At 42.7% G+C, this 21741-nt stretch overlaps 1 protein-coding gene across 1 annotated transcript in view; it reads right to left on the reverse strand.

Annotated features, from left to right (window-relative positions):
• Nucleotides 1-20593, reverse strand: part of ROR2 (receptor tyrosine kinase like orphan receptor 2) — a 209653-nt gene extending 189060 nt beyond the window's left edge. The window contains exon 1 of the mRNA XM_073575342.1: nucleotides 20230-20593. Coding sequence (XP_073431443.1) covers nucleotides 20230-20302 — 73 coding nt within the window. The 5' untranslated portion in view covers nucleotides 20303-20593. The remainder of the gene's footprint in view (nucleotides 1-20229) is intronic.
• Nucleotides 20594-21741: the final 1148 nt, after the last annotated feature.

Consider the following 21741-nt stretch of genomic DNA (forward strand, 5'->3'; position numbering starts at 1 on the left):
TTCTTTTCTGTATTTGTACAATATACAAGAGGTTCAAGGAATTGGTTAATTTTTGGATATGGACAGTTGACTCTAGGGGAAAATGAAAAGGCACAACTACGCTGAAAAAATGGGTTGATGCAGGGAGGAGCCCTTCAACAACTGCTGATGAGCTGTCAATGTGACATTCCAGCTGCCCCACACAGCACCTAGGGACTTAGAAGTAAAAAATGAAAACTCACACACGTTTTCTGAAGCTACAGCAATAAGTAAAGTTCAGTAAATGTGAAAATCTATTTTCTGTACTTGTTTTGCTGTTTTGCTCATATTCATTTTCAGTTATGTGATAGATAAGTATTCATTCCAAAAAGGTAGGTCGCCAACGTCACTAATGACGTAGTCCACAACTCTAACAGTAAAACGGCCACCTAAACCTCTACTTGAAAGCACAAGGATGATGATGTCCTGGCCATCAGACACTTGACCCTGGTGCCAATGACTGTATGGACAGGAATTCATAATTTCCTGTCCCAGGGTGGTAGCACTGGTGTGCAGGGGATTTGTGTTGGTAACACTTTATTTCACATTCTTTCTTTTTAGTCATTTTTGAAGAAGAGGTAGAAAACCCATTTATTTTTTTGACCACTAAGTATGTGACATCAGACGCATGTTAGAAACAGAAGAAGCTATGGACCCTATGGTAATGTGCCAGTAAAGACAGAAGACTGATGGTGACAGAAACTGCAGTATGGGAGGCATCTCTGTATACTGTCTCAGCGCTGGTACTTGATATATGCTTAATCTGTCACTCTGTTGGTAGATGAATCGTTTATTACAAGAAGTGAGCCTTAACCGTGACATACCCAAGAAATGTGCCTTCCTCATCTACACTACCTAATATGGTAGCTTTTGTAGGTCTCCTCTTAGTGCCCTTATATTTAAACCTATATTTATATACCACAAGTCGTTTTGAGGAAAATGTGAAATGATGATGGGTCATCTGTCAGGATGCCAAAATCCATTCTCCGGGGGAACACACAGCAGGCATTTGGCAGGAAGACAATAAAACAAACAGTATAAAGTATGTAGCACGTACAGAATTTGTGCAGGGCAATTCAATGACTTTGTGCTACATGTCCAACGTCATGTCTAACAGACTGACTGCATTGTACTAATAATGTTCCAAAGAATAATTTACGCTTGGCCCAAAAAAATACTATGAAACTTATGCATGTAACATGTTATCTATGTCTCTAAGAATGTATATTACATGGGATGTTAATGATAATGCTACCTACATCCTCACTTAATGGAAATCATTTACTGCCACTTACCAATGCTTACATATTGACCTTAGCTTGTTCCAAAATGTTCTATTCTTAGGGACTGTTTTTCCATTACTTGAACTATACAAATACAGTATGTATAGATGTTTTACTAATACCTAAAGTAATGAATTGTGCCTTGAAAAATGCTTACCAAAAAGGTATACCCAAGGTAGAATTACAGCAAAAGATATTATTGTCAATTTCCTCATCCTACAAGATGCAGAAGGATCGTATACATGTCATTTACAGCTACTTACCCACTACAATCCTAGACACTATATTTCATTTTCTACTAATGCAGGTAACAGACTAAAGCTGGGATTTCTCTAATTTGTATTCCAGTCACATAACTAAATGACGAATGCCAGATTTATCAGTCATTTTTGGCCCAAGTTGAACCTCCATGAAAATCCTTTTGCAGAGGAAGACTCATCAAATCTTAACCAAGTGCGAAATGTACTTCACATTTCCACAGCTTTATTTTACACCAAAAAAAATATAATGTCCTCTAACAGGCAAACTGGGTGGTCCAATATCCCTGCTCTATATACTACTGCAGGGAAGTTTTAATATTCAGTCTATCTGCTGACATAATATGTGTGTGGAAAGAATACCAAAGGGGAATTTCCTACTGAGTGTAAGATGAAATTGTACTATTTTATAAAATGTCCATCCTAGTTAAATAAAGAAGCGAAAGATCGGGGTCAGTAGTTTAAATAAGGATATTTCACACATCTCTAATCAGACATGGCTCTCATCAATAACCTTCTATGAGGAGACAACAGTCCTAATAATTTATTAGGATAATTATATAAAATGACTACATACATCACTTAAATACAGGAAAACAGGTAAATAGCAGTACAAGTGACTTGCCACTCAAATAGATGACGTGCATACAAGTTCAAAGTCACCATCGCCTGACTAACCGCTAAAGACTGTACTGCCTATGAAGAGATTATCACATATGTAGATTGTCTCAAAACATACGGTCTTAAATACATGAGCTAAATAGTGCTCTTCTATATTTATAATGTGCTTTCTATGATTTTTCATGGTCAGATTTACATATAAATTTGAATATGTATTACATGTGTATCTACAGTACATATGTATTTAAGACTACATGTTTTTGAGACGATCTACATACTGTATGTATTTCGGATAATCTCTTCACAGTCAATACAGTCTTTAGCGATTTTTCAGGCGATACTGACTTTGAGCTTTGGTAATATTTAGTATAGAATAGTTCACTTTATTCAACCTCCCCCCCCCCATTTTCCCTAATCCCCATGCCCCGAATTATTGTAATATTATACAATAAAATGTTTCACTATCAGCACTCTCGTTCTAGGTGGGTTTTCTTCATTACTCACATGAGTTGTCACTGTCAGTCACACTTTATTTAACCATTTTTTTTCTTTATTTTATTTTTCAAATTCATTGCCATAACCACAAATATTATATTGTCACTTTATATTTATACAGAATTTTTCACTGCTGTGCACTCAGCATATATACGGTATATTTGTCTAAGTTTCATATTACTGTAACAATCACACTTTTTATATATATATATATATATATATATATATACACACTGTATATATATATATATATATCATTTTAGCTTATGCTATTTAAAATTCAGGGAACAGGAATTATATTTCACGTACTTCGGATCATCTTTATATAAAACAATATTTCCATTGATTAATGGAGTTTGGGGGGAGCGGTTCACAATCTTCTTATATTTCTTTCTTTTTCTCATCTGCCTGAGAGCGTAGTAGTGTATCAAACTTTGATGTTACATACAGTGGGAAAAATAAGCATTTTATACACTGCCAATTTTGCAAGTTTTCTCACCTAAAAAGAATGGAGAGGTCTATAATTTTTATCGTAGGCACACTTTATAGATGTGACGTTTCCTTCTATAATTGAATCATGGGCCATATAACCTGGCAACGGTCTTCACTCCGACACTCCCTTGGAAGAAACAGGTAAAGTGAAACACGCAACGGGGTGGTGGGACAGACCAGCCTGTCAGATCCCTAGCGGCAGCAACCTCCCCAACCATGGGTAATTACATTAAGTACATTTCTCATGGGGGAAACCGTGCCGTTGAGATTATATTCCTATGTTAAAGCCCACTTTACATTTAACGATGCACCAGCGATCCGACCCGGTCAGGATCGCTGGTGCATCGCTAAATGATCGCTAGTGAGCTGTCACACAGGCAGACCGCGACACCCATCGGACCAAAACCAGACCCGGACCGCCCCTGGGTGAGTATAATATAACTTGTTTTTCTTCTCGTTCAGGTTACATCGGGGGGGGGGGGGGGGGGGGGGGGGGAGGGAGGGGGGGGCTTATCTACAGCATTACAGAATGCTGTAGATAAGCCCCTGATAGCGGTGTCGGCAGCTGATAGTCCAAAAAATAGGTGACAGATTCCCTTTAATGCAACTCTCCTGGTCTCTTTCATGTTACTTTTGTCTATGTAAAACATAAAAAAAAATATTTTTAAATAAATAAAATAAATATTTGCCTCCTTACAGTTCCTACAATGGCAGATTTCAGGACAATGCAGATTTGATCTTGATAGATTTCGCAATGTCTAATTATTTATATCAAGGTGAGATTCTCTTCATTAAAAGAAACATGTACGAGCAGAAATAATTCTTACATAGATTGGAGATGATTAAATAGACAGACACTGGTTTGGTCATTTATGGTATCACTGCATACTTCCCTTCAGTCCATGTATATTAACTACTTTTCAGAAGCTAGCCATGAATGGCTGATTGAAGTGTTGCAGTATCGGTTTGCACTGCACTTTTCAAGTTTATTGCACAGTTTAAAGCCGATTCCATTTTACAAGATAGCTGATCGCTTCTGAACCTTTTCTCTGAAACCTAAGACACGCTCTTTGTTTTCTCTTTTAACCAGTGACTGACCTCACATAAACCAGCAGACTACCTCCCTCTTAAGCTCAAACAAAGGACAAAGATGGGACAGGTAATCTACACTATTTTTTATGTCTTTTTTTCACCCAGCAGGGGTTTACATGGTAAATTGATGGTTTTAGAAAATGTCTGGAATAAAATTACTGATTAACTATCTCCTAAATATGTGATGCAAGAGGATGAGAAATTGCACTGTAACATAAGAGGAAAAAAGCCACAGAGACAGACACAAACAAGGGACAGCTGAAACATTTTAAAGTGTTCCTATATGCATACGTATAGATTACCATGTTTCCAGGAAAATGATGACTAAAAGAAGAGGGAGAAGTTAATGTGGTTTTCCAAAATTGGTGGGAGATCGACTCTCAGCACCCTAGCCCTGTTGGAAGAAGTCACAGCACCCTTGACAGCACTGCAGCTCCATCTCCTTGAGCGCCATCTAGGGTGCTGGATACTGCAGCGTTGTGCCCTACACACACCTGATCATTGCAGCTTCAGAGAGGAATAGACCACACCAACATAATATTGATGGCTTGCCATAAACATAGACCATCAATTTTAAGATCCCATATAACCTCTTTAAGAGTCATCCCTTCATTCTGCCTTATCTACACTAGAAGTGATGTCAGGAGACATAATGATCAGGCGATGTGAACTGAAAAGCCCAAATTTTTTGCTTGCCAGGCAGACAAACCAACACGAGATGAGTATGGTAGTGGGTTAAGGCCCCCAGAGACATTAAACTAATATCGACATATCTGCCAGATTTTGTCTCGCCAGCGATCTCGCTACATGTGACACATAGCGGCGACCGCCCCCCCCGCTAGATATCGCTGATCATGCTCGAATTTCCTGGGCCATTTTTTCATCGTCGGCGTCTCGCTGGCCAGCATGCATCGCTGTGTTTGATGCAGACGAGCGACTTCGTTGGCGACGCAGAACTCAGGGACGCAGACTGGAATAATTCAGAATAGCTGCTGTGTGACAACACACCAGCGATCCTTACCAGGTCGTATCGTTGTCGGGATCGCTGGTGCGTTATTGAAGAGATCTGCCTGTTTGGCAGCTTACTAGCGACCATGTACCAACGCACCAGAGATCCCTACCAGGTCGTATCGTTGTCGGGATCGCTGGTGCGTCGCTATGTGAAACGGGACCCTAAAACTGTGTTGCCGGCTCATTAGTGCAGATCTAAGCTGACAAGAGAGTGGGCGCTGTCACTATGCACATTGCACAGCATACAGACAGAGCAGGGACTAGCCCCAACTCTGAAATGAGTGTCACTGATTACGCTTTGTTTCATGTGACATTGATCGCAGCCTCTGCCCCCTGCTCTAGTATCCCGGGATGCACTGAGGGCTCTCAAATGAATCGTCATCAGACAGGAAGTAAAAAAAAAAAAATCAGTTAGATCGTGTAGTTAGGGAACGGTAGGGAATTTTAAAAGCAAGTATATTAGAAAATAGCTTAGATTATGGCAACAAATAGATAAGGATTAAGATAACATTTACTTTTGCCTTCATGCCACCCCTTTGAGATCTTAAATATGCAGAGAATAGAGAAATTGCCTCCTATAAGTGCATCAGTGTTCATTAACAGGGACAAAAAATTCATTACTACTTGTGTATAATATTCTCTAAATGAAAATATTGTTCTAGTGTGTATTTGATACCTCCATACTGAACAGGCATAGGGGGCTTGCATTTGGTTAGCGCAAGCAAAGTGCATTTTTGATCAAGCTCCAACTATATACAAACACCTTTATAAAAGCCCGGGATATAAACTCTTAACGGGAGCTTATCAAATAAACAAACATAGCAAAGCACTAGAAGCTATATCAAAGGATGGCTGAAAATAGTGTAAAGAAAGCGGGCTGAATGCATGTATGACCCTGTAATTATTTTTACATTGTCTGTGCGCTAACATCTCACTTATTTCCCAGTCCTGCTACTTAGTACATCTAATTGCACCACCCATAATCCCCTGCCCTTATATTTATCATTGACATGCAATTATTTTTAAAGGGTTCCTACACACAGCCACACACTGACATAACTTTTGTCTATAGGGATCCATGTGTATATCAATTCCAGATGAGTTATTGCATAAAAGAAAAACGCTACCTTTTCACTCAGAGGGGGAAATTAGAAAACTACATGTGCTCTATTATTTTAGCAATATTTATATAAATCTATAACTATTTAATAAGGCATAATACAAAACTTTTTACAGTGTATTAAACATTTATATTTCTATTTTATAAGAGCAATTGTACTACATACTGTAGGTTGGCAGCATTAAAGAGTAATGTTTTTTCCAGGGACCATATTTCACTATGATAACACATTAGAACACTTACAAGTCTGAATGTGGAAACTTACATAAATTGTTGGGTGATAATTTGCATGATTTTCCAATTGTTATCACATTATTCCCTATCTAATAATTCAACATCAAATTAGATTAAAAAAAAGTATATTATCATTGTGTAACTTTCTTCAAAAGTTGAAAGAATGTAGCCTCAAACAAACAATTTTGCAGACAGCTATATCTCCCAACTATACACATGAGCACCTATGACTCGGCCAAGTGTTCATGTTTTCTCTCCTAAGAATAAAATGATCCACTCTTGAAATTGCAACGGCCCGATCATTCACTTCTCTCAACATCATCTAGCGGGAGACACTCCCCCATAGACATCAGATGGTCGGCTGTGGTACTCATGAAATTGGCAAGTTTGGACACTTTACATCCAATGTGTATGGGGGCCTTAAGCTGCATTTTGATTAAGTATTAGCAGTTATAATGACTCTACCATTATGGAAACCCCATTTTAATGTTTTTTTTTTACCCTTCCTAATCAGTTATCTTTGGAATGCAACTTCTGGCCTAAAATTTTTGTTACAGTAGTGCATCTCTCCACTATAGTTTGTAGAAGAGAGTCCTAAATGGGTTCAGCCACCTATATAATCAATACTCGTGGTAGGACATATGGACAGGGGTAGAGATGAGCACATTTGTTCGGATTTTGTCCCCGAATCTGATTTTGACATATTCGGGCCATATTTGAACACTATTTGTGTCGACTGTATGTCTTATGTTCGGTTCTGAACATATTCTGTAATTTTTACTCCCATTGACTCTAATGAAGTTCAGCTGTGTTCGATGAATATAGCAAAAACAATATTTGATTCCGATCGTATTCGGAACCGAATACAAACAAATTTGATCATCTCTAGACAGGGGTTACCTTTGTAAGACAACCTCTTTAATAACGCCCCTGCTTATCAACTCTTGTGTAATCACATTCTCCCTTCCCTTTGTCTCCTATCCTTACCGAGTTAGCAAAAATTGTTTGTATATTAAAAAAAAAGACTACCTCCTTAAAAGTGAAATGAACGCAGTAACATAAAAGTCTTCATGTGTTGCTTTGTTTTCATTCCTGCCTTTCTTGCCAAGTCTTTTTATCAAGAACACAGAAAAGTGAATACAACCTGTGAAGAAAGATCAGCTGCCTTTAAGAGGAATTTGAGTTTTTACTTATTCCTTTCCAAATTTTCTTTTAAACTGTATTCCTTAAGCCTGCTCCCCTTCTATCTAAACAGGCAGAACCACAAAGTCAACAAAGTGTCCTTTATATTAAGGTAGTGGATTCAAATAGGATTTCCAACAATAAAGAAAAAGACCAAGCCGGCTCCTGTGGAAAACATATGGAAAGGGTTTCTGGGAATGACATGAAGGTGTAATAAAAGCATACTTAAATATTTGTTCTTCAGACTGTTACCTGATTGAGTTAAGAGACCCTGACTCATTGCAGAGGTAAGCAGGGGGGCATTAAAACACTCTTTTTATCTAGGTTTTTTATGTGAATGGTTAACTAGCACAATTTAAAGGAATGAGATGTGACAATGAAAATATAATAACCTTATGTATAACATGACATGTAAATACTATTTTACAGTTAGTCATGGCCCAGAAACCATCCACATCCATGTATGTAAAGATATTCTAGAAAGACCAGAATGACTTTCACCTAGAAATGTATTCAAACTCTCAATACAAATTTTCTTTGGCCTATCGAATAGCACATGATTTACAACTTAGCCAATAAATGCATTTGTTTAAATTAGACCAATGCACAGTACTAAACACAAAAGAGACTTTACCTGCTCACTGCTATAAATTTATTTTTTTCAGCTGGCATGACCTCTACCTCACCTAAATGCAAATACTGGAACCAAAGGTTAAAGAACAATATCGGCATTGGCACCCTGGGGTTTCCCAATTACACTGGATGTGCCACTTTGGACAAATAAACTAGTGAGCAGACAAGGGAGGTATGAGCCTGAAAACAAGACTCTAAATGTAGGAGTATCCTTGTCATTAACTACGGTATATGGATGCATAATATCAACTTGGTCCACACTGCAATGATTAGCAGCGTAGAAACAACACTCAAGAAAATGAATAGTAAGGATGATTTCAGACATTTCAAGGGTACATTGAGGACCTCAGAAGGTGGGCCATTTTGTATTCATTGGCCTTTGTTCTCCTACTTGTGCTGAAATAATTTGCAAATGGGTTAAATAAGAGAAAGGTTTGGGAAAGACAAAGAATGCATCTTCTTTCACTTTGCTAATTCCAGGCCATTCCTTTCTTGAAAAGGTTTAACTGCTTGACTGGAAGCCTTGAGCCCTCCATAACCCTCAGACATACTTAGCCGAATAACAACTTCCTTTATTGAGTAACAACTCCAAAGGGACTAAACAACTTGAAATGTCTGTCTGTTTCCTGGTCAAGAGGGACAAAGAAAGGCAAAGACTGGGGCCCCAGACCCTAAACTCCCATGCAACAAAAATAAAACTCCCTTTTTAGATATGGAAAAACATTATCGTCGGCATCTAGTCAAAACGCTTATATATTGCAAACAAGCAGGAGACAAGCTTCCAGCAGTACAGATACCCGGCTCTTCCATCTACTCAGATAAGTACGCTGCACCCCAATTAGATACTGTGCGTATGTAACCAGGATCAGGTAGTGTCAGTGCACTCATGCAGAAACGCGGACTGAGTTCAGTCAACGCTTGCTCTGAATAAGCGAGCGCTGTCAATCAGAAGCAGGGGAAGTACCAAAAATGTAAATTGCATAACAGTGCACTGAGCCCTTGGTCACGCCAAACGTGCAGCAAAGAACTTTTCTCAGGCAGTGCAGTATTAAAATGCCTGTTCAATAGCATGAAGGACAGGAGTAATATATTGGGGCGATCATTAATAAATAACATATTGGTAATAGTATAAGGAATGCCCTGAGGAAGCACCCTGAGGAAGCAAACGCGAAACGCGAGTTGGGGCTGTGTGGCGTGTCTCCTGGTACATAGTAACATGGGTAAGAACTTATAGGACATTGGGAGGGATATTTGTGATGAGCATTCCTTTTACAGATACTATTACCAATATGTTATCTATTAATGATTACCCCAATATCTTACTCCTGTCCTTCATGTTATTGAATTGCTCTATGCACTTTACTATATAATAACTTGATACAATTAGGCTGCACACGCCATTCTCTCTTGTCTAAACTTGTCTCTTGTACTGTCTTTTTATGGAATTCTTGCTACATGTACCAATATGATAGTGTTGATGATGGTTTTGTAATAAACTTATACCTTTTTAATTATTATCTGCGTTTTGTTGCTCCAAATCTTCTCTTCTTTAAATCCAGCCTCTTTTGTTTAGTAGGCACAATGATGTTCAGCTGGGCCTACAGATTTGAAGAGGCATCGGAGATTCTGGCAGGTAGGAAGCTGCTTGCAGAGCAAACGTCAAGTGGGTATGGTTTACTGACTTGGCTGCTATAACAGGAGCCTCCAATCGACTTAAAAATCCATGTTGTTAGCAGTACATTGTCCTGTGTAAACAGGACATGGGTTCCCAAGAACAAAGTGCACAAAACAATCTATAACCAATCGTTCTGTTTGCATGGAAAGTGCGGTTAGCCAGTCTAAACAGGCTAGTAAACTACTGCCAATTGCCAGTTATTTAACATCACAAGTAAGATAGTGTAAACCAAACCTAAAGGCTTCCATATACATAGACTATAGTCAACAGAGGTACCGCTCCTCTGTATGGCAGAGTCAGGCAAGATCACTGATGGCCAAACTATCTAAAGTGTATGGGGGACTTAAGACTTTAATCTACCTCAAGAACAAGGCCCCTTCTACACTACTGGAAATGGAGAGTTGGCCAAACCTACATGTTTCTGTCCATTCACAAGTATGGAAGTTCCAAAAAATTGATGCGAATAAATACATATCTAACCTGCAAATATCACAGGTTAGCATCAGCTAACTGCAATCATCTCAAACCCATTTGTTTTCAGTTACCCATTCTAGGCCAATAAGCAATAGTGCATTGAAACAGGAACTCATCCCTTGGCTTAATGCCAATGAAAGGACTGCTAGTTTTGTAATTAGCAGCGAGAACTCATTTCCATACAAATGACAATTCTGATTAACAACACCAAAGAGCCTGAGAAAGGCTGGTTTCCTGCAAACAACTGGCCACTAGATAAATGTGATTAATTCTCCCCTACTGTCAACCCTTTCCTTCACTGCCCATTCCCCACAGATTGGCATTCACATTATATTTGCAAGTAAGAAGAGTACCCTGCAGGTACTTATTTTGGTGAAAAATAAAATCACCATTTCAATCATTAAATTCCAATTATAATCCAATAATAAGCTAGTTAAAAAAAGCTACATTTACATCTAGTTTGCATGGCCAGTTAATGCTTACCTCCTATAATAGTAATATTTCTGGCAAGTTTGAAGTAGGTGCAGGTCAGCTAAATTTTGGTCTGTTTGGATTAAAATAGTCCACATGTCTGTAAGGCAAAGTATACATAATAGATATATGTCAGAAAGACTCACTAAGGTTATGGTCATAAGACCATTTTTTCTCCATCATAGAAAAAAGGTCCGATTATGCTAATCAGACTGACAGAGTTTGATTAGAGTGGGATTCGATTTTCTTGGAGGAGAGAAAAAAAGAAAAATGTTTCTCCACTGTCATAGTCCCTTAGTCTTGACTGGGCGAGTGCCATCCAATTCTTGCAAGATACGATTTTTTTCCTCGACCACTCGAGGAAGAGGTGTCCAGCGGCTAGCTGCTTTTATTGCATATTTACAGTGAGCCTGGCTGTTGACCAAACTGCTATATTATTTGCTTGCCCATCATTAAGGACTATTATATTCCCAACTTTGACAGCTACACCCATTATTAATTATGTATTCTTAATCCTGAACATTTCATAAACCCAAGAAAAAACCTCTCCACACACATTAGATATCTGTTGGTCGAAGAATGTTTCCCTGATTGTCCATCCAACAGCTTCCATGCTGAGTTTTTAGTGTGGTCGGTTTTAGGAAGAGTTTATGGGCAGCTAAACTCACATGTGCATAATATAACTCTCATCATATGATAGGGTCATGTGGCGTCTTGTATTTCTTTCTGCTTTGGTAATCGCTTCATATAAACATGCCATTAGCCATACAAACTCTCTACTTCCCATTTCATTAGTGACATTCCGAAAGATCACAATGTCCAGAAAGCATCTCTCTTTTGAGAAAAAGATAAATAACCAAGAGATGAAGTTTGGTTCCCTTGTAAAACATGCAGATCAAACACTAGGACAGTGAAACAAGAATACATTGGAACAGTTACAATCTCAATGTTATTATTGGGAACAAAGAGGAGATACAAGACCAAGACATGCATGCCAAGACTTATGAATAGAGATCGCTCCGTAGATATCAGATCACTTCCAGTTGGAATAAAGGAGAAACTTAATCTCAGAGGAGAATAGTCAGTTTTTGTCTGCTACAAAGCCTTCTACAAGCACTCAAACAATAGTACATGCAAACCTAGCGGGATCAGCAAATATATATCAGTGCATCTAATTATTATTAAAAATTGGAATCCGCAATGAATTATAAACTGAATGTAACTGTTATGGAAAACATTTCTATCTGCAGATGTCTATGTGAGCGCTAAATAATTGGCTCAATAATGAAAAAGAAATTTGATGGTACAATGGACTTCCATAAAACAGTTAACTCCACTATATTGAAGATGACCAAACACATTTATCATAACCTGTCATATCGGCTGCAACATTTTTGTATATCTACGTGGCTTCAAAGTAGATGTCTTAAGGTACTGTCACACTTAGCGATGTACCAGCGATCCCGACCAGCGATATGACGCGGACAGGATCGCTGGTGCATCGCTAAGTGGTCGCTAGTGAGCTGCCACACAGGCAGATCTCACCAGCGACATCGCTGGGGACGGGGGTCGCTACTTACCTGTCACACCAGGCGATCCTGCGTCCTCCCGCCCGCGTCCACGCGTCGCTCGTCTTCACAGCAGGAAGCGCCGCAGGAAGCTGACGACGAGAAACAGTCCAGGACGTTCTCGCGCGACCAGCGATAACCAGCGGGGGAGCGGTCGTAGGTAAGTATCACACACAGCGATATCGCTAGCAATATCGCTATAACGTCACTAGTTATAGCGATATTGCTAGCGATATCTCTTAGTGTGACAGGCCCTTTACACTAAAGGTAACCTACTAAACAAAGAGAAACATTGCTGATCTGTTTACAAGTACCGTAAATTGGGGTGAGGAGCTTTCAACTGGAATATTCTTCACTTTATGTCTAGTTACAAGCTCTAAATGAGTGGATCTGTAAAAAAAAGTGATGGATCTCTTCCCTCTGTGTATGAACTCGCAAATAGAGGTAAATATCTCTGGAGTGATGTTATCCTGAAAGTAAAGTCATAAATATCTTCAAAGTGAGGTCACCTAAAGTAAATGGAACAAAAGAACATCATGTTGTCTAAACCCAAGGACATTCTATCATGCAGAAGAGACACACAGGAACTGAACGGCTCTTAGACAACATTCAACACATTCACAACTTCTGTCACTAAATGGGACAATATTAGCATCCAACCTTAAAATCACTTAAGGCCCCGTTACATATAACGATGTCCCAGCGATCCCACCAATGATCCGACATGGATGGGATCGCTGGGATATCGTTAGGCTGATCGCTGGTGAGCTGTCACATAGACAGCCCCTCCAGCGATGAGGACCAGCGAGCAAGGTTTACCTTGGAAACCGACGTACACACTGGTTTCCAAGATAAACATTGGGTATCTAAGAGCCGCGTGGCTCCTGGTTACCCGCTGTTTACCTTGGAAACCAGCGTGTATGCCCGTTTCCAAGGTAAACAGCAGGTATCCAAGAGACGCGGCTCCTGGATACCTGATGTTTACATTAGAAACCAGCGTCCAGCGTCGCTGATCGCTGGTCTCTCGCTGCCACACGCGATGCGTGCTGGCCAGCGGGAAACCAGCGATCAAAAAATGGCCCAGGACGATAGAGCACGGTCAGCGATACCTGGCAGGGGGGTTGGTCGCTGAACCCCGTCACACACCGCTGTGTGTGACGGGGCCTTTAGCTCCAAAGCTTGTTCTGAATATATAATTTAGATGTCAATTATGCCACATTAATGACTCAATTGCCCATTGCCCATTACAATGTTAAAAAAACGGATCCGGCAAAGATCACTTAGTGAATAATGGACTAAAAAGCTGTGTAAGCACAATTTTTTTCCTAACAGATTTCTGCCTGATCCATTTTAGCGGATCATTATCGGCCATGTGAACATAGCCTAAGTCTATGGAGCATCAGAATGAGGCTGCATAGGCTTACAATGATAAGGAGACTTTTGGCTCAGAGTGAGTCGGCTAGTCACAATTGTGATGATGTCACCCAGAAGAGAAGAACGGCGCAGTAGACGAATATCTTAGTACACTCTCACTTCATCGTTGTTTCCCTACAAATTCAACTATATTATATCCTGTGTCCAGAAATCAGCTGAGAGGAGCTCAGGAAAAGACAGATAAAAGAGCTAAAAAATTTCCTGTTACTGTCAGAACGAGATTACTGATGGATTCTCAGGTGAAGAGATCAGCCAATTACTGTTGTTAGCGCAGTTTTCCTCGCACACTAACCAGAACTTCTGTCCTTACAATGGTTGCTGATGGAGGACGTGTGCCCAGACTGGTCCATCAGCCTCCTCCAATAGGAAAGCAGCTTTCTCATGTGAGGTGTTTTTCGGATGGCACGCATCCATATAAGTCTATGGGTACGTGTGAAACATTGCACTGTACTCGGATATCACCCGAGTGCAGAGTGATTGCCGCCAACGCCAGCAATTGAGGAGATGGAGAAATTACTTTCTCCTTCTCTTCCGCAGCTGTGCTCTGATTCTCACATGCGAGAGGATCGGAACAAGTGCACTGACACTCTGCTAATGCTCACAGCACAGCTGGAGCCGAGTGTCATTAGCATATAGTAACCAATGCTATATGCTGGTGTGTCTCCAGCCTTAAGGCCCCGTCTCACATAGCGAGATCGTTAGCGAGATCGCTGAAATGTCACAGATTTTGTGACGCAACAGCGACTTCGCCAGCGATCTTGCTACATGTGACACATAGCGGCGACTGGGCCCCCGCTGCGATCTCGCTGATCGTGCTCGAATGTCCTGGGCCATTTTTTGATCGCTGGTGTCCCACTGGCCAGCATGCATTTTTGTGTTTGATGCAGACGAGTGACCTCGTTGGCAACTCAGAACTCATGGACGCAGGCGGGAGTCATCAGAATAGCTGCTGTGTGACAAGGTACCAACGACCGCTGAGGTTGTTATACGGATCACTGGATTGTTGCTGCGTCGCTGAGTAGATCTGTCTGTGTGACAGCTTACTAGCGATCGTTTAGCGACGCACCAGCGATCCCATTCCCTACCAGGTCGCGATCCCTACCAGGTCGTATCGCTGTCGGGATCACTGGTGCGTTGCGTAGTGTAACGTTACCCTTAATCTAAGTTCCCTGAGCCTTGTAATATATTTACCAGCTACCGTCTTCAGCCACCTTGCGACCGCAACTTTTGACTGACCATAAGTCAGAGGTAATGGTCACAATCTCTCAATGCAAGTCCGTGAGAACCTTGTTCTGGCTCTCCTAGACTTGCACTAAGTTGTGACTTCTGGATTGCTCCAGCAAACACTTGAGCGATCCAGCAGGTCACAAACTGTTCGAGACCAATGGAAGTTGCGCTGGTAAGTATGAGACTAGGGGGAAGGGAACTTAGATTAGTAGCACCACTCCAGTGCTGAAAGAAAAAAAAAACGCTACCCCTGAACTTCCTGATGCAGCATCGGGGAGCCCAGTTTGGGCAGCATCACAACCATACAGATGATCCAAACAGTCAATCGAAGGAGCGCACCTGCCCCCGGCAAGCAAGCGGGTGTGTTCCTGAAGACAGAACATGGGACAAATCCTTTAAGCCTGTCGCCTATTGTAATATAAGAAAAATAATTTAGCGATGATAATCCGAGCACAACTCTATTAAAAATAGGAAATAAATATTCTTCAAGATTACTCAACAAATGTAATATATCTTATATTTTGTCTCTTTCTATATCAAACCATATTTGTAACAATTGCCTAAACACTAAACTTTTCATCACAAGTAACAGATCATCCAATTGTGCACTTTTAAAAGGGGTCATCATAAATCAGCAAAGGATAAAGAGAAAACTGTCTACAAAACTCAGATCAAATGTCTCACATCACACAAGAGGCATGGAGACCTTCTCCCCTCCCCCTCCTCCAGGTAATGCAACAAATGGCAGCCAGGCAGAGAGCACAGGACCCTGGAGCTGAGCAACAGGAAGTCCACAATCCAAGCATCTGTCACCTCCTGGGGAGAGCTAAATGGATTAGAGCAGGACTAGGAGAAGAAAAGTTCTTTCAAAACATGCATTTGATTAACATGTCCACTCCAATCTACAACATCACTTCTGCTCCCCTGAGCTATGATCACAAATCCCTGCTGCACTTTGAACTGTATGAATTCACAGCTCGGTAGGGGGAGAGGACAAAAAAATAACAGTCAAACACCCCAGATTACTGAATGGATTGACACCGGAATGACCCATACTGAAACAAAGTGGTTAAATAGAGAGGCCTTTGTATTGTGCTCAATTGTTGATGCCTATAGATCTGCAGGGTATATGTGGTGTACACAGCCTTGGTCCACATTGTCCAGTAATTCATGGTAAGGGCTAATAGGTCACCACTGATAAGATTAGTGCTGGACACACTTGGATCAGATACTTCCCAATGGTTATCTACACTGATACTTTCCATGCACTAATAATGACCTTCCCTGTTTCTGGTTGGCTGTGCTTCTTGTGAGTTGTATTTCTAAAGGACACCATACAAAGAGAGCAATCACTGGAGAAGGACATCATGGTCGGAATACTAGAAGGAACAAGACCAAGAGGAAGACAAGCAACCCAACGGGTTGATACAATCAAGATAACGGCACAGAAGACCCTGGTGGACCTATGCACAAATGGGTCTACTTACAGAGCGTCCATCTATCAAGTCACCATGGCTCGAGATCAAGAGTTGAAGGCCATTAAATAATAAATATGACCTTCCTGTAATCTCTTAGGCAATCCAGTCATTGTAAAGCCACCAATAACCCCTTCAAATAATGAGTTAAGACCACAAATATACTAGTCTGTATTGGTGCACCAGAAGGAGATAACAATTACAATTAATTTCCATTGTTTCTGGTCAGACATTTCATTAATACAAGGTATTAATGTATCAAGCATCAGGAAACCTGAAAAGTAATAAATTAACAATTAAATGACGGCTGACATGGTAAAGAACATCTCTGACTATATACTAGGACCAAGGTGGTCATCTTCACGCCAAGGTTGAGTAATGGCTTTCCCTATACCCATTGGAGATGCTAGTTTTCAGCCTAATATTGAAAAGTGAAACCAGTCCATGGGTGAGGAATATGCCCACAAGTCTGCCACTTCTGATTGGCATGAGAGGTCTCGCTGAGAGGCGGCAGATGTTGTTTGCTTATTGCGCACATTCCCCTTTAACACCACCCCCTCCCACCATTACCACTTTAGCGGCCATTTAGCAGAGGCGCTAGCCCCCTTCTATCATAGGGGGGCCGTAATAAAAAGGAGCAGAAATGACACATTTTGCCGCAGTCATCTGAACAATCTACTATGAATTCAATGCTGGAATATAAATGAAGGAATGAAAATATTACAAGAAGAAAACCGCTCTTCCATAGTCACATTTGTATCGTTCTTGCAATATTTAGTTATGGACAGTTCAATATTGACATATTGATCCAAAGTGAAATTGTGTGGCAGATTTTTTGCTAAATGCAACATCTGGAGCAGATAAAATAAAGGTAGAAATCACTCCTCCACCAAGGGTCCTCAGCCAGGCCCACCCTTAGGGGGGCTTCTCTATAGGATTCATGGCTAATAGTGCCCCTGTGAATAAGGGGATCAGCCAGGACCACCCTTAGGGGGGCTCTCTATAAGAATCATGGCTAATAGTGAACCTGTGAGTGAGGGGATCAGCCAGGACCACCCTTAGGGGGGCGCTCTATAGGATTCATGGCTAATAGTGCCCCTGTGAGAGGATCAGTCACGACCACCCTTAGGGGGGCTCTCTATAGGATTCATGGCTAATAGTGCCCCTGTGAGTGAGGGGATCAGCCAGGAGGACCACCCTTAGGGAGGGCACTCTATAGGATTCATGGCTAATAGTGCCCCTGTGAGTGAGGGGATCAGCCAGGACCACCCTTAGGGGGGGCTCTCTATAGGATTCATGGCTAATAGTGCCCCTGTGAGTGAGGGGATCAGCCAGGACCACCCTTAGGGGGGCTCTCTATAAGATTCATGGCTAGTAGTGGCCCTGTGAGTGAGGGGATCAGCCAGGACCACCCTTAGGGGGGCTCTCTATAAGATTCATGGCTAGTAGTGGCCCTGTGAGTGAGGGGATCAGCCAGGACCACCCTTAGGGGGGCTCTCTATAAGATTCATGGCTAGTAGTGGCCCTGTGAGTGAGGGGATCAGCCAGGACCACCCTTAGGGGGGCTCTCTATAAGAATCATGGCTAATAGTGAACCTGTGAGTGAGGGGATCAGCCAAGACCACCTTTAGGGGGGCTCTCTATAGGATTCATGGCTAATAGTGCCCCTGTGAGTGAGGGGATCAGCCATGCCCACCCTTAGGGGGGCTCTCTATAGGATTCATGGCTAATAGTGCCCCTGTGAGTGAGGGGATCAGCCAGGACCACCCTTAGGGGGGCGCTCTATAGGATTCATGGCTAATAGTGCCCCTGTGAGTGAGGGGATCAGCCAGGACCACACTTAGGGGGGGCGCTCTACAGGATTCATGGCTAATAGTGCCCCTGTGAGTGAGGGGATCAGCCAGGACCACCCTTAGGGGGGCTCTCTATAGGATTCATGGCTAGTAGTGCCCCTGTGAGTGAGGGGATCAGCCAGGACCACTCTTAGGGGGGGCGCTCTATAAGGTTCATGGTTAACAGTGCCCCTGTGAGTGAGCGGATCAGCCAGGACCACCCTTAGGGGGGCTCTCTACAAGATTCATGGTTAATAGTGCCCCTGTGAGTGAGGGGATCAGCCAGGACCACCCTTAGGGGGGCTCTCTATAGGATTCATGGCTAGTAGTGCCCCTGTGAGTGAGGGGATCAGCCAGGACCACCCTTAGGGGGGCTCTCTATAGGATTCATGGTTAACAGTGCCCCTGTGAGTGAGGGGATCAGCTAGGACCACCCTTAGGGGGGCTCTCTATAGGATTCATGGCTAGTAGTGCCCCTGTGAGTGAGGGGATCAGCCAGGACCACCCTTAGGGGGGCTCTATAGGATTCATGGTTAACAGTGCCCCTGTGAGTGAGGGGATCAGCCAGGACCACCCTTAGGGGGGCTCTCTATAGGATTCATGGTTAACAGTGCCCCTGTGAGTGAGGGGATCAGCTAGGACCACCCTTAGGGGGGTTCTCTATAGGATTCATGGCTAGTAGTGCCCCTGTGAGTGAGGGGATCAGCTAGGACCACCCTAGGGGGGCTCTCTATAGGATTCATGGCTAATAGTGCCCCTGTGAGTGAGGGGATCAGCCAGGACCACCCTTAGGGGGGCTCTCTATAGGATTCATGGCTAGTAGTGCCCCTGTGAGTGAGGGGATCAGCCAGGACCACTCTTAGGGGGGGCGCTCTATAAGGTTCATGGTTAACAGTGCCCCTGTGAGTGAGGGGATCAGCCAGGACCACCCTTAGGGGGGCTCTCTACAAGATTCATGGCTAATAGTGCCCCTGTGAGCGAGGGGATCAGCCAGGACCACCCTTAGGGGGGCTCTCTATAGGATTCATGGCTAGTAGTGCCCCTGTGAGTGAGGGGATCAGCCAGGACCACCCTTAGGGGGGCTCTCTATAGGATTCATGGTTAACAGTGCCCCTGTGAGTGAGGGGATCAGCTAGGACCACCCTTAGGGGGGCTCTCTATAGGATTCATGGTTAACAGTGCCCCTGTGAGTGAGGGGATCAGCCAGGACCACCCTTAGGGGGGCTCTCTATAGGATTCATGGTTAACAGTGCCCCTGTGAGTGAGGGGATCAGCCAGGACCACCCTTAGGGGGGCTCTCTATAGGATTCATGGTTAACAGTGCCCCTGTGAGTGAGGGGATCAGCTAGGACCACCCTTAGGGGGGCTCTCTATAGGATTCATGGCTAATAGTGCCCCTGTGAGTGAGGGGATCAGCCAGGACCACCCTTAGGGGGGCTCTCTATAGGATTCATGGCTAATAGTGCCCCTGTGAGTGAGGGGATCAGCCAGGCTGGATGCAGATACTACCTGAAGCCAACCATCACATTACCACAGATTCTCCAGCTGTCTGCCCACAATTGGGGGGCGTCATGCCATCTGCAGGGGTCACCCACCTCTCCCGATGCCCAGAGTCCCTGGCATGCGTGCTCTTACCTGCAGCCAGCACAGTGCAGACTGCCAGCAGCCCCAGCGCAGCAGCGCCGAGCCCCTCAGCCCCGCCGGGCATCCTCACAGCATCCGGAGCCCCTCACAAAGCTGGCAGCAAGCGTGGTGCAGGGACGGGCATGCCCTGGTGTCCGCCAGCGCCCGCACAAGCAGCTCTTTGTCACCTTCTCCCGGGACCGCGGGGCTAGTGGGCACAGTGTGCGGCAGCCATCCTTGTAAGCTCCACACGGGACACGGACCGAACCCCCCAAAAAATGGACTTCAGCAACAACAAAAAAAAAGTTTGGAGCGGTCCTTCCACAGAGTGCCAGACCTGCCCCTTGTGAGTCCCGCACAGTGTGAGGGGAGGTAGCAGTGGGCAGGCTCTCCTCCCTGCACCCATGCCAACAGCATCCTGACGTCACGGCCAGGGAACCTCTGTCAGGCACGGAGTCAGGAGCCCGTGTGAGCGCCACCTGCTGGCCAGGACACCAGGTGCCCAACCTGAGGCAGCCGTGGCACTGCAAGTACCAGCGCGTCCTGCCGAGCACTGGATCACAGAAGCTTGTTGACACTTCTGCTGTATGTTCAAGGCCGGGATTCCCCATCACCTTGTACCTAACCTGCACATTTTTTTGGGCACACCACATTTTTATTGTTCAGATACTAAAAAAACCCATTAATATCCTTTATTCGTGATGGGGCTTCATCTTTATGAACTATTTCTTTATTGGACGATATCAGGTGATACGTATAGGAAAATCCCAAAGTGTCTGTTTTTCACATTTTTCATTAAGACCGCCAATAAAATACATTTCAAATTTGCCCCCCTTTCTGTAACAGAGATTTATTTTGGGAGAGGTTTTACCATGTCGTGTACTGGAAAACGGGAAAAAACCTCCAAGTGCGGTGAAATTGCAAAAAAAGTGCAATCCCACACTTGTGTTTTGTTTGGCTTTTTTGCTAGGTTCAATAAATGCTAAAACTGACCCGCCATTATGATTCTCCAGGTCATTACGAGTTCACAGACACCAAACATGTCTAGTTTCTTTTATATCTAAGTGGTAAAAAAAATTCCAAAGTAACTTAAAAAAAAAATAATACGCCATTTTCCGAGACCCGTAGCGACTCCATTTTTCGTGATCTCGGGTTGGGTGAGGTCTTATTTTTTGCGTGCTGAGCAGATATTTTTAATGACACAATTTTGGTGCAGATACGATCTTTTGATCGCCCATTATTGCATTTTATTGCAATGTTGTGGTGACCAAAAAATGTAATTCTGGCATTTTGACTTTTTTCGATACACTGTTTACCGATCAGCTTAATTCTTTATATAGCTTGATAGATCGGGCGATTCTGAATGCGGCAATACCAAATATGTGTATTATATTTTAAATTTTGTTATTTTGAATGGGGAGAAAGGTGGGTGATTTGAACTTTTATATTTTTTTCTTTTTGTTAATATTTTAATTTTTTTTTTACTTTTTGCATGCTTCAATAGTCTCCTTAGGAGACTAGAAG

Source organism: Dendrobates tinctorius, unplaced genomic scaffold, assembly GCF_039654945.1.
Source record: "Dendrobates tinctorius isolate UK_male_01 unplaced genomic scaffold, ASM3965494v1 ptg000044l, whole genome shotgun sequence".
In the NCBI taxonomy this organism is placed as follows: Eukaryota; Metazoa; Chordata; class Amphibia; order Anura; family Dendrobatidae; genus Dendrobates; species Dendrobates tinctorius.